This window comes from Trichoderma breve (assembly GCF_028502605.1).
Source record: "Trichoderma breve strain T069 chromosome 7 map unlocalized scaffold00008, whole genome shotgun sequence".
In the NCBI taxonomy this organism is placed as follows: Eukaryota; Fungi; Ascomycota; class Sordariomycetes; order Hypocreales; family Hypocreaceae; genus Trichoderma; species Trichoderma breve.
The window spans coordinates 824,276-837,530 of NW_026611594.1; the positions used below are offsets into that span (position 1 = coordinate 824,276).

At 49.2% G+C, this 13,255-nt stretch overlaps 4 protein-coding genes across 4 annotated transcripts; 1 reads left to right on the plus strand and 3 right to left on the minus strand.

Moving 5' to 3' along the window:
- Positions 1 to 3,199: 3,199 nt before the first annotated feature.
- On the minus strand, positions 3,200 to 4,174 carry T069G_11360 (ankyrin repeats (3 copies) domain-containing protein; the record flags this gene model as incomplete). Its single annotated transcript, XM_056178565.1, has 1 exon — positions 3,200 to 4,174. One exon carries the CDS (start codon positions 4,172 to 4,174, stop codon positions 3,200 to 3,202), a length of 975 nt encoding a protein of 324 aa, XP_056023439.1.
- A 1,241-nt stretch (positions 4,175 to 5,415) lies between these two features.
- T069G_11361 (uncharacterized protein) lies at positions 5,416 to 7,500 on the plus strand (the record flags this gene model as incomplete). Its single annotated transcript, XM_056178566.1, has 1 exon — positions 5,416 to 7,500. The coding sequence occupies one exon, from the start codon at positions 5,416 to 5,418 to the stop codon at positions 7,498 to 7,500; it is 2,085 nt and encodes a 694-aa protein (XP_056023440.1).
- Positions 7,501 to 8,966: 1,466 nt separating this feature from the next.
- Positions 8,967 to 10,184, minus strand: T069G_11362 (uncharacterized protein; the record flags this gene model as incomplete). Its single annotated transcript, XM_056178567.1, has 2 exons — positions 8,967 to 9,131; positions 9,204 to 10,184. The coding sequence occupies 2 exons, from the start codon at positions 10,182 to 10,184 to the stop codon at positions 8,967 to 8,969; spliced, it is 1,146 nt and encodes a 381-aa protein (XP_056023441.1).
- A 1,212-nt stretch (positions 10,185 to 11,396) lies between these two features.
- T069G_11363 (prp19/Pso4-like domain-containing protein) lies at positions 11,397 to 13,088 on the minus strand (the record flags this gene model as incomplete). The annotated part of the gene is made up of 5 exons (XM_056178568.1): positions 11,397 to 11,872; positions 11,938 to 12,395; positions 12,452 to 12,887; positions 12,960 to 13,004; positions 13,076 to 13,088. 5 exons carry the CDS (start codon positions 13,086 to 13,088, stop codon positions 11,397 to 11,399), a joined length of 1,428 nt encoding a protein of 475 aa, XP_056023442.1.
- Between the last annotated feature and the right edge of the window lie 167 nt (positions 13,089 to 13,255).

A 13,255-nucleotide genomic window follows, 5' to 3' on the forward strand; every position in this document is an offset into this window, starting at 1 on the left:
ATCAGCAAGCCATCATTGTCAATGTACCCGTTCCTTACTCTCGAGATGAAATCTCACAACCTCCAGTGTGCCATCCCAATTGGTAAAAACGAAAAAAGAATCGAAGTAGATCCAGTATGGGCATTCTTTAAGCCTCTTCCACCTACGTAGGTCAACCGCATCATAATGCCCAAACAACCTATCGGAAACGGAGATGATCGGAGGCCGTTCGAATACCACGGTTACAGCTCGCTGCGGGAATTGGGGGAAAGCTTCCAGTCCTTTTACCCATGCTGCTACCTAGTTCTCCTGTTAATTTCTGCTCTAATTAGGTTATCTCAAGACTTCTTATGAGGGCAGACGTACCGGCATACGTTGAGCCTCCCATAGACCTAGTCGCATAGATCCTCGCGAATACACTCGTTCGGGAGTATCCGTAACGTCAATGTTATCCGTGATATAACATAGTTCTGGTGTAGTAATATGTGAGCTCTCCTTGGCCTATTAATTACTTAAGAGCAGGAGATTACTCATGTTATCATTGTCGAACGCTGGGAGCATGGTGTGGCTTAACTCTCCATTTACTCCGTACAGGAGCTGCACAGGGAAGCTTGGAAAGGCATCAATGAGCGATTCAACTGCCCACCTTTGCCAGTTTTCGATGAATCTATGATATGCTATCAGCTTCGACATGCTCTGTGTATGGGGCATGAAAATCCGCTCCTACACAAGGACAAGTCCAATAGATTCAGCCATTCCTTGTTCAAGAAACGCCGCAAAGTCTTTGATATCAGTTTCCGTGAAATTCCTTGTCCGGCGCTGCAACCGTTTCATCCTCTCGGGGTGTGATGACTCCGAGGAACGGGAGCCTCCAGTGGCGGCCGGAGAGGCATGTGCCATCGGCTCAGCTGCGACTGTTGTAACCTTGACGCAATGAGACAAATCGGTTGGGGGGGGGGGGGGGGGGAACTCAATGATGGTCCGAAGTGGAATCCATCCTGAATAATGCAAAAACAGATGCGAAACCGTGCCCGGTAATTTATCTAAGAGATCAGCGTGATATCGCTGCGCTTTCTCCTAGCGGGCTCAGTATCCGAGCACGCAGTCTGGCTATTCCAGTAGCTCAGCGTCCAGAATTCTCGGCTAGGCACTATCCAGATCATTAGATGCTCCGGTTACCTTAGGAACAGCTTCGCGAAGAGTCTTAATAGCACGTCAGTGGGAAAGAAATGAGATTACTCCTTTCAAGTTTGTCATCCATATATACATGCAGTCTAATATATATCGGAAATCAGGCTCATGCCTAATGGAAGCCTAAAATACATATTGGCATTACCATTGGACACCGGAGGAGCTTTCGGTGAGGGCCAACTTTTTGGATAGGTACCATGTAATAGTAGTGGTACAAATTGTTGGTAGGGGCTCTAGTAATGGTTTTTGTACCTCTGCAATGGTTTTTTTTTTTTTTTTTTTTTTTTTTTTTTTTTTTTTTTGGCAAGGCTCTTAATCAGGCTTTCACTCAGTGCTCGTAATATTAACCAATGACCACAGCACTGATCAGCAATCCCCGAGGCCACTTTGGTGCTGGGGAGGCTGTGTTGAGAAGACCCAAATCTATCCAACTAGAAGTGTTCGTAGATACATGTACATACGCTGGTGAGGCCATCCTTTTAGAAACATTGATGTGTTGCTGCCTAAGACTCTGGGCTGGGACAATCTCAGGTACCCAAGTAGGGAGCATTAGGTGGCTGAGGATGGGTCTACATACAGCCTTGTGCATTTCACACACCACTGGTATAATATTAACTTGAAAGGATCCTTCATCTACTGTGCCAGATCTTTTAACCACCTGCAGAACAAGAAGGTCTGACAAAGACATCAATTATATCGCGTGCAATATTGTAAGCTAATTACAACGCAGCCGTCGTTTTCAGGCTTCTTTTAAACGTCGATCCCCAGAAACCTCGCATGAGTCGGATCACGGCGGTGATGCAAGTCCTATGGGAGACCGGGGTATTGTTTGCCTTCCTTGTTTTTCCATGTGGATTCCATATAATCCCTAATATATTCATATCCTTTTTGTTTTATAGTAGCAAGTTTCTCCATGTTGAAAGTGATGAGCAAAGTAACCAAAGAAACAACGGTCGCCGTCAAAATGAATGGCGTCCGTGTACTATTATCCGTTATGTTCGGGATTGCCCAAAGTGCCTTGCAGTAGTGTATTAATAAATATTGGATGCATATATTTACTGATATCAGGGAAACTAGATGACTTACAGCGCAGAACCCCAATGGGAGGTAGAAAATGCTCACGTACGTAAGGAGCATAACGTTTTGTCCTACTTTATTTGCGATTCTTGTCTCGCGAATCGTAACCCACGCAAATTCCTACATTAGCTTAGTAAAAGTTCTTCATCGCCAAGATATGTGGCTTCACTCACGAACTGGAGTAGATCTCTCACTGATTGATCCAAATTTTCGAATCTCTGGGTTATTTCAACTTGGAATTCGTCCTTTAAGAAGCGCATTGTCTCTTGTAGGGCTTGTTCTCTGTGAAAGCGTAGGCAATAGTCTTTTAAGAACTCCTCAGCATCGGATGTTTGGCTCGCCAAAATACTGCGGAGTTTGGCCAACTGCTGGGCATCCTTTGCGAGGAGATTTATCATTTCTAGCTTGTCTCCCATAGAGTTCAGTTGTTTAACTCGCTATAGAAGTCAGCCAAAGAAAACGAAACTAGAACGCGGCATTGTAGGAGAAATAGAGCATACCCTTTCAGATAAGTGAGTTTCAAAACTTTTGCAAAAGTTTAACCATGGCTTTTTAAGATGGCCAATGAATTGTCGAAATAGATATAGGTCATCATCCGGAATCCAGCCATATGGCAACGTACTAAAGTAAACTATTGGGGTCCACCGGCTCTCAGGTTCTTTTGGTTGCATCATTCTCCACATTACCCTACTTATCTTCTTGTCGCCAAAACGCAGCTGGTCATCTGGGTTTGAATGTAAGGATAGCTGCAAAGAAACACAGATATCACAGGTGTCGTTTTTCAAACTGAGAATTCTCTTTTGCAATCTGTTTGGTTCTATATTTCGTTCAAATGCGGAAATCGGTGCTCTTGACCAAACTGGATTTGTCAAGTCGTCTGTTAACAAGCTTGGAAGTGTTAGAGACCTCTATATTTGAGAAATATTTGATAGTTTGACAAAGAAACCACTTACTAGAGTCGACTTGTGAATGTAGTAGAAGTCTTTGATAGTTCTTCGCGGGACAAAATTGTTGCGGGAAAATCAAGATTTTGCTCTCCCTCTCTTTTTTTGGACAACAAAATGGTATCGTATTCTGGTTTGTTATATGCCTCACGCCACTCCTTCGCCTCGATATCTTTGGAATCTGCTTTATGATTGAGCAACTCTTGAACAATGATCTTATGCTTTCCTCTGATGGCTAATCGAAGCGGTGTTTCTCCAGTATGATCTTTGCAGTTGATTATTTTCTCGGCGTTTTGTAGCAATAGAAGATGTCTTGCGATGTCATTGTGCCCCAACAGCGCCGCCAGATGCAAAGCAGTTCGGCCTTGTCCATCTTTCTGGTCAAGTCTGAGACCTTCGTGCGGCATCAACTTTATCGCAGCGGCTTGTTTTCCTTGTTGCGTCAGGAGAAGTAATGTGGTAGTGTCGTCTGGCGTGAGTACCTCTACAACACCCTCATGCCCATTCTCCACGGCCTGCCAGAGCGGCGTCCGGCCATCACTATCTTGGAGATTTGCATCTGCATCCTTTTTGATTAGAATTCTCACAGTATTGACGTGGCCATTCTCTGCGGCTAGTGAGAGCGGTGTCCGACCACCGGGATCCTTTGAGTTTGCTATTAAGCTCGTATCGCCATCCTCGCTCAAAAGTAAAACATTCAATACATCTGTTTGACCATGCTCTGCAGACCACGATAAAGGAGTTCGACTAGGGAATTTACTGCATGCCCAGGCCAGTAAAACTTGCACGAGTTCAAAGTGGCAAAACTTATAAGCCCGACGTAAAGACTGATCAACGGAAAATTTTGTCAAGTCCAGGTCATTTTTCGCAAACAGGAGCTTAACTATATCCTGGTGCCCATGTTCTAAAGCGGCCTCCAGAGCTGTCTGCTTCTTTGACCTTATATTCACATTGATATCGTCCCTCGCAAGCAGCTTTTGCATGATACCTGCTCGGTCGTGTCGTGCAGCTTCTATTAATAGGCTCCTTTTCTTCCGGTCAACTGCATTTATATCGATATCATTTCTTTGAAGCAGTAGCTCTACCGCTTTGATATGGCCCTCAATCGTAGCTTCGATTAATGCCGTATGACAAGCAGCCGGACTTAAATTAATGTCACCACGCCCCAGTAGATGTTCCACGGTCGTGGAGCTCCCAGACTCTGCGGCTTGTATGATGGCAGTCTCACCATATGCGTTCCTTTTCCTTGAGCTAATGCCGTTATTTCCAAGGAGTAATTCTACTATACCCTTGTGCCCCCTGGCGGCTGCCACGTTGACTGCTGATCCATAAAACAAGAGCTTGATGGCGTTGGTACTGGTATATTGCAGCAATGTCTCTATTACATCTTGGTGCCCAGAGTCCGCAGCGTACCATAGAGGGGTACAACCAAGGTTATTTTCTGCGTTGATGTCGAACTTGTCCGAGTATTTTGTAAGCAGGAGCTGGACAATTTCCCTATGCCCGTATTCGGCCGCTATGGATAATAGGGTGCTGCCTCGTTCATCTTTAAAGATATGAATTTTTTCCGTCTCTGATAATTTCTCAAAGACACTGAGGTCCCCATCTGTCGCTGCTTTCACGAAGGCATGGTTTTTTGTTTGGGCTATGATGGCCTGTTCGTATGGCAACGAGTCCATTGAGTCCATTATTGAAAGTTATGACAAGGCGGATTGTTACAATGAACAGCTAATTTTACGGTATAAGCATGTTTATAAATTGCAGATTAAATATTGTCGTATTGGGCGGCTGGGGGTTTTATTGCCGCCTGGGCGTTGGGCTAAACCGCTGAATCAGGGGTCAATGTATGTACGAGTACGCACTTGCATGGCGCCACATCAACTGCAGACTCAGCCTCCGCAAGGCTTTTTCGGTATAGGTAGACAATCCAACAAGGCTAAATACAAGTAAACAGAAGCGTGAAAATGAACATGCAGAGAATAATTCACCATCAAATGCACACCCGCCCCGTGTTTGATGTCTGACTCTGGCATTGCTCGTATTGCCATCACGTGACAGCGTATCCGTCTCGCGTTTACAGTTAGTTGTCACGCCCGCTGTACTGTAGCATTTGCGTGTGAATCTTACCCCGCGACAACATCAAAACAAAACAACAACGCCATCATGCAATGCTTGGAGACGCCCCCAAGAGATTCCGTTCCTTGAGTCCGTCGCAATCGCCACGATGGTTCAGCGAACCTTTACCATAGTGCCGCCTGCAGGGCCGGCTGAGCGAACCCCTGTCAATAATCGCCCCATGACATCTAAACAAGTCCGCAAGGCCTACAAAGAAGCAAATCGTGTCCCGCGCGTATCCAGAGCAGAACAGTTGAGACAGGAGAGAGCCGAGCAGGAGCGCATCCGGAAGGAGTTTGAGAAGGATAAAGCCGCATTGAAAGCGAAGACGCTCAGGGAGAGGAAGCGCGCAAAGGAGCAGGCAGAGAGGGAGGAGAAGAAGAAGAAGGGCCTGCCTTTGGTGAATGTCCGGCCAAGCCAAGACACCATTGCTTGGTTTGTGAGAGGAAGGGGGTCAGGTACCAAGAGAGATTGCAGAGGTCAAAATGCTGCAATAACCCCGGTATTGCCTATAGCGGAGGAACCAGAAGAGGACGAAGGTGACCTTCCCAGCCCGAAGCGACTCTGCAGCCAAGAACAGCCAAAGGAAGAAGGCTGCGAGAAAGCAGACTGTGAGAAAGCAGACTACGAGAAAGAAGACTGGGTGGAAGAAGATTTCGAGGAAGAAGACTTTGAGGAACTAGAGGAGAAGAGGGAAGAAGTTTTACCCGCACTCGAAGAACCCACGACCAAGGTTGATACTACGCCAGAAAAGAATGAGCGCACTGCCGAAGAAAACTTCCTGGAGGATTTCGAAATCATATCGGACGACGAGATGTCCAAGCTGTCCTTTAACCAAGTAGCTACAAAATCTGGTGTTGCCAACGCAGAGAATCACCTCCCGACATGCCCGGAGACTACACCAGAGGAACAGGAAAAGGCCCCTTCACCCCATGACACCACACTCTACAAACCAGAATCTCCCATCACAATCAAGAACCTTAAACCACTAGCTCTTCCAGAGTTTGACTTGATATCTGATGACGAGGACGATTTGGAACAGGAGATGCTGGCTCTGGACGTGGCCCTGATTTCTCAAAAACAGCTTTCGAAACAGCCCGCGCTGGTACTTGTATCTCAAGGATCCCAGAAACGGGCTCGCACTGCAACAGGCTACGAGATGGATCTCGGACTCGCTACCGGTCTCCTCAATAATATTTCTCAGGAGACACTCTCTAAAAGAGACGAGCAAGCGTGTCTTATGCCGCCGCCGCCGATACCCGCACCTCCACAGCGCTCACGCTCCCCTACATCACCCGTCGCTATGAAGCCACAGGCGCCTCCTCTCAGCACCCAGCAGATCCTCTTTAACATGGATGATTTCTTCCCTACATCTTCGCAGCAGGCAGCAGAGTTGGAAGAAGAAGAAACTACATTCATTCCCCAATCCTTGAAATCATGCTCGATACCTCGAGCTAAGGCTCCGAGCCCTGTCGCGGAGAAAGACTTACCACCCCCAGATACAGCATCTTCATCACCCGAACCACCCAAGCCCTTTTTTACTGCGTCTGGATCCAATGAGAGATTGGCTGTGGCCTTACTGCGTAGCCGACGAACAGCAGAGCAAGAGGAAGAACAGAGAAGGCGCGCCCTCCAATTAGAGGCCCTTGAACTCGAAGAAGCCAAGAAGAGAGACTCTGAGCGTCGTGCTCGAGAGAAGAGACTGGCAGACAGCAAACCGAAAACGAATGCTGCCAATTACACTCCCACGAAGACAGAGCCTCGTGAGAGAGGGCAACCCCCTCGACAAACAAGGCCAGCCGCTGCAACAACGCCGCAGTTTTCGATGAGAAAGGGGTTTACAACAAACCCCAACCGCACTCCCGCAAATACATCTGTACAGAGGACTCCTCTCGTCACGACACGAGCCAACTCCACTCTACCAACTACCAAGCCACTACCTACGGCTGAGACGAAGAGACCTTCACCTATTGGCAATATCCCACGAAAGCAGTCGCCCCCTACCACTGCTAAAGTCGCAATTAAACCGCAGCCTCCGAAGGCTCAAAACACAAGACACGAGACACTCAAAGCGATGTCCAAAGAAAACACGACTTCTCCTGGAATCAGCGAGGCTAAGCACCTAATTGCTTCCCAAGAGTCAGAATTCGGTGGAAGTTGGATGGACGAGCTGGCGACGGAGATTTCCCTATAATGTATATATTGACAGACGATACAACTGCAAATACTGTTACGAGAGACGAGAGACGAGACGATATACCCCCTGAATAGACGGCGGATAGCAAGTACATGGACGGATATGGCGGACTGGGTTGATTTACGCAGGGTTTACGGCGAAAGGGACTTGAGGCATACTGATTGATATGGCATTGCATTGCGTGGCGGATTTGTGTTTCCTTCTTTTTTTCTTTCTGTAATTATTGAGATTAGCCTTTTATGTATTTGGTACCATTTAGTCTGTGTTGACGACTGTGAAATACAGGCTGAATGCGATGATGTTTACTCTCTTCAAGCGCAACGTACTTTTCTCCTTCGTTATTATGATGTATCATCCTCAATATCATTTCAGCGAATGCTTGTCTCACCAATACATTACCTTATTTCATGTATCTATCGTCTATCGATTCAGTCCTCCATAGCTCCCACAACACCACAAATCCATCACAACAACCCTCATCCCAGCATCAACCGATGGAACATACAAACATCTCAGGTAATCCTATTCCGTCACACATCTAATCCAACCCAATCCTTCATCCTTCCTTCACACACTCAAATGCACAACCCGCATTAGCCCCAAGCACTCCCCCAGCTAGTCCCCATCCCCCATCCCACGAAACTAGACCCAAATCATCCCTCGACCATATCACGCGCCCATACTTTGTTTTGTCTTGTTTACTTCCCAAAAATCATGCATACACATACATACTCGTACATACGATAAGAAGACGCCCGTTATATATAGCAAAAAGACTCCTTGGCAAGAGTCCATATACAGTTATTACTTATACCTAGAGTTTCCCAATGGGTATCTCCCTCTCTTATGTTCCTTATCCTTATCCTTATATCAAAACACCAACACCGCCTAGTTTAAAGAAGAAACCCAAAAAGAAACACCAAGAAAAGAGAAAGAAAAAAACCGTCTATGCGCATTCATTAAAAAAGAAGAAGAAGAAAGGGGGAAGAAAGAAAATGACTTCCTGCTAAGACCCTCCTTCTCCCCCCCTCACTTTGTTCCTGAGCGTACATTGTGTGTGTTGTGTTGTGTGTGGTTTTGCTCTCTCTACCAAAATCGTGTGTTGTTTAACCCCCTTCAACGCCAACGAAAAAAGAACTGTGCAAAATGCAGAAGAAGAAGACAAAAAGACAGGTTCCCTTCCCTAACCCTTTCCCCCACCCCTTCGCTTATGTACCTGAACCTGGACCTTTATAACGCCGCTTCTCTTTGTTCCCTGTGCTGACAAAAAAAAGTCGAAGAAAGCACATGTGATGCTTCTGTGTGTTGTGTGTGTTCTCGCTCATTGTTGATAGAATCCATTTACTCCGTTTCCCCCTTCCGTGTCGTTGTGATGATCAAAACCGGGTTTCCAGATGGGACATGTGGCCATATGAACAGAATGCCCTACATCTTGCGAGAGAACGCCCTTTGCGTTTTTCTTCTCAAAGGAATATGCCGACCCATTCGGTCTTGAGAGCCACTTTGGTTTCGCACCCATCTACTGCACAGCGAATATCGTTGGGGGTTGTTTTGCCTCCTGGGAAACCAACTCCGTCGGGGGCAGTCTTTGTCGGTTTTCTGTTTTCAAAGCACTCGGCACAATATACCTGTTTGATAGGAGAACACACCCAGTTAGTAAGGTTCATGACACCTCGGGTGTTCAAACGACAACAACTTACGTGACCGCACTTCTTTAGCGCCCAGAAATGGTGCTCTCCAGGTGCCCTCTTCCTCTTCTTTGACGGCGTGGACGGTGTATCGGTAGGGTCATAGGCGAGTTCTTCGTTGCAGGCCGGACATACAACCACCATCTGCTCGGTCTTGTCGTCGGCTCGGGTATCGCGGGTGAATCCCGTCCTGGCGGGCGGCACGGGCTCCATTGGCGGCTTGGGCGTCGGTTCGCGGTTCGGAAACATGGTCTGCAGCTCAGGACCGAGATTGCCGAAGCTGCCACTCAGAAAGCCAGCCAGCGTTCTACCAAAGACTCTAAAATCGGATTCGAGTTGCTGGTGGTTAATTAAGTCGAGCGAAATGAGGCGGTCGCGGCCGTGGTGGCGGAGATGTTCGTGGGTGTGGTGATGATGGTGGTGGTGGTGATGCCGCGGGTGAGCGCGAGTCCGCCAACTCTCGCGGTTTGATCGCTGGTCGTCCTCGGGCGAGTCTGCCGTCAGGTCGATGAAGCTCGGGGTGCCGACAAACGTGCTGTCGCTCCTCGAGAGCTGGGGCGGCGAGATGCGCTGTGAATTCGTCCTCCGCGGATGCCTCCCGGCGCTGTTGTGCGGCACCTGCTGCAGCATTACCTGAGGCCCGGCGGCCTGCGTCCTTCGTCGGTCCACGGGTGAATCTGGCTCCTCGGTGAGGTCGATGACGGCTGATCCTGATCCTGATCCTGTTGTAGCGGCGGGGGTTCTGTGACGGCGAGAGGAGGAGGCCTGATGCGAGGGCCGCAGCCGCAGTTGTGATGAGGCTGACGGCCCGGCAGGCTGAGGCCGGCGAGATTGGCCAGCTGGTTGGTTCTGGTTCTGGAAGCTGAATTCTGGCCGCCGCGGGACGCCTCGCGGGTTCAGCAGGTTGTCAAAGATGCTGCGAGTCTCGGTGACCTCGACCTCGACCAGGTCGTCGTCGCTGGACCCCAGCACGTCGTCGCCGGCTCGCGACATTTTGGGTGCGATGTTTTGGGTGTTGGAGAAGATAGATAGAGGGAGAGAGGCGGAGGCGGCAGAGAGGAAACGCTGCAACGGAAAAATCGGCGACTGGTCGGTTCTTTTTTCCCTCCAGTTGTATTGTAGCGAATTGTATTGCGTGTGCGGAGGGAATTCACCGTTGCGTAAGGGTGGCGTTGTGTTGGCCGGATCAAAAATCCAAAGTCGGACGAGGTGCTGCCAAGGGCAAAGACTCGATATAGCGATGACGGCGCCTGTAGCCCAACAAGCTCAGATAACATAAAACCAACCCCTCCTAGAACAGAGCGTTTTCAGCCTGTGGGGAAAAGCGCAACCTTCTGGGATTTTGTTTTTATTTATGTTTTTGGCAGCTTTTAATTTTTAAATTAGAATCGGTCCGCGGTTCACGTGGCGATATCTCGAGTGGAAAGGGAGCCAATATTGTTTGCTTCTTCGCTTCTTCTAAGCGCCCGGTTTGCTGACAAGCGTCCTTGCTTTTTTTAACCCTTTCTTGTTTGTCGAGGCGAAAACAGAGTTGGTTTATCGTTCTAAAACAGTGCGTGAAAAATCACACGAGCCGGTGCCATGTTCGTTCGGATTACCTTCGGCACCTGACAAATGGAATGCGGGAGGGAGAAAAAAAAAATCGAAGAGAAGAGGCAACTTTCGGCGATATGAGATATGACGCACTGTTCACGCTGGGCTCACTTTGCAGTGACGGCTGGGGCGAATCGCACTTTTATTCACACCCAAGAGCTCCATGACTCGCGCCTTGATTGCTATATGCAATTCTCGTGTCTTTCTGAGGCCAAGCGCAATCTCGAGGGCTAGCTGCCTACCTGGCAACTCTCTAATTTGGGTGTATCAGGTATAAAACAGACATGCCTCCGTGTCTCCGTTAGGCAGGCAGGCAGCTCACAGGATTCGTAAGTAGTAAACAACAAGTCGTCACCTTGTCATTCATTGCACGGAGAGAACAGGTCTGCATGCCTTCTGCCTGATATCGTATTTTGCTCCTCTGCTAGTAGACTGGAGAGAACCCTCTCCTCAATGTACAGCCCTTGTGACACAATCTAAACCACCTCATGCAACAGATTTCCCAAAAGTCCCAGCGCATATTTAGTATTAGGAAGACGCAGAAAGAAAACCCCGTAAAATTCAAAAACATTGGCTTGAATCAGCAGACCCAAATCACTCTGCGCCAGTCGCCTAGTTCTTGACGCCCAGCACGCTCACGACTCCCTCTCCGTTGAGAGAAACCAACTTCTGTCCCAAGTCGCCCCATCTGACCGCAACCGCTGGGACGGAATTCCGCAGAGGCTCGCTCCACTTCTTGCTCGACTTTGTGTACTGCTGCACCGTAATGCCCGTGGCTCCTCCGGTGGCGAGGAACTGGCCAGTGTAGTCCCAGGCCAGTGACTGAACTGAGCCTCCCGTCTCGAGCACCTTGGAAACGGCGGCATCGCCTTCTTTGCGCAGGTCGAAGATAGTCACGCTAGTCTGTCCCTTGGCCGTGGCCGCCAGCATGAATCCATTCTCAGAGAAGACGAGGGCCTGGATCGGGGCGCCCAGCTTGAACACAACGGCCTGCTCGAGCGTCGTAGTCATGTACAGCTTAATGTCGCCAGTGACTGTACCTGCGGCAAACAAATGTCCGTCGGGGTGGAATGCGCATGTTGTCAAGGCTGTCGAGTCTCGTTAGTCAATAGTGTTCACAGGGGCAGCCAATATTGACGAATTCCAAACTTACCAGAATCGGCGTATGCCCGGCTGACTCGCTTCATTGTCTCCAGGTGGTAGAATACAATGCTCTTGTCGGCGCCCACAGAGGCGAGCAGGTCGCCGGAAGGATGAATACTCAAGCCGCTAGCAGCTCCAGCGTGCTCGGAGAATGTGCCAACCTCGTTGCCCGCCTCGTACACCTTGACGTTGCCCTGGCTGGTCGCAAAGAAGACCTTTGACCCAGCCCAGAGGGTATCTGTCACGGGCTCATTGACGGGCACAGTCCTTTCCTTGTTGTCGGCCTCAACAGAGTAGATGGCTGCCTCCCCGTCCAGTCCTGCTGCTACAGCATAGTTGCCCTCCAGATCGAGAGAGGTAGCCTTTGGAACAGAAAGGTCATTTGTTGTCGTAGTTTCGAACGATGATACTTCTTCGCTAGAGACCCATCCCTCGGGGACAGAGCGCTTCTTGCGCCCCTTGGACAAGCTAAATAACAGGTAAGCATATGGCGAGACTGCATGAAGGGAGAAGGGGAAACTGACATCTGATGTGTCTGGTCCACCTGGGCTATCAGATCGTCCGGCAGCGCTTCGACGCTATCCACAACCATGCCCTCGCCGTTGGCAGCACCGTCCGTCACGGTGACCTTGCTCAGCGAGTCTCTGGCCTCATCCCTCTCTCTTGTCAGTCGGGCGATGACGCGAACGGCGGCATCATGCTGGTATAGCGCCGTCGCAAGCTCCTCTCTCGTCCGTGCCAGCTGCTCCCTCAGGTTGTATGTTTCCAGCGCCAGGTTATCCCACTCGTTTTGGAATGTGGCAAGGAGCGCGGGGATCGAAGTCAGAGTAGGGGGGCGAGGGCGTGGGATGCGAGAGGAAGTGATGGGCAGCAAGTCATCGACGGTGATGGCCTCGCCGTTGGGTTCTGAGCCATGTTCGTTGATGTACTGTTCTATCAGCCGCTTCTCGTAGACGATTCCTAGAAACAAACAAATCAGTCAACTCAACTCCATGCCACATGGCTACATGTAGTTCTGCATCTATTACTTACCCGACTTCTTGGACGCGACAGGCTCTTGAGGAGCTTCTCCGGAGACTAGTAGAGCTGCGTTAGTGAGATGCACAGCAGGGTAAGAGACCTAGAATGCCTCCTAGGGCTTCACTTACTTCCGCAAAGCATGGTGACTGATTTTGAATCTCCTCTCGGCTTCCAATGGCAAGTTGCAGAAACCCAAAATCCTCATTCGCCGAAACGAGAAAACGGAAACGAGGCTGCAGCTGCGTTAGGCGCGCGACCAGCATCCCGATCGAGATTTTCCGCTCCAGACGCACAGACCACGCACGTCA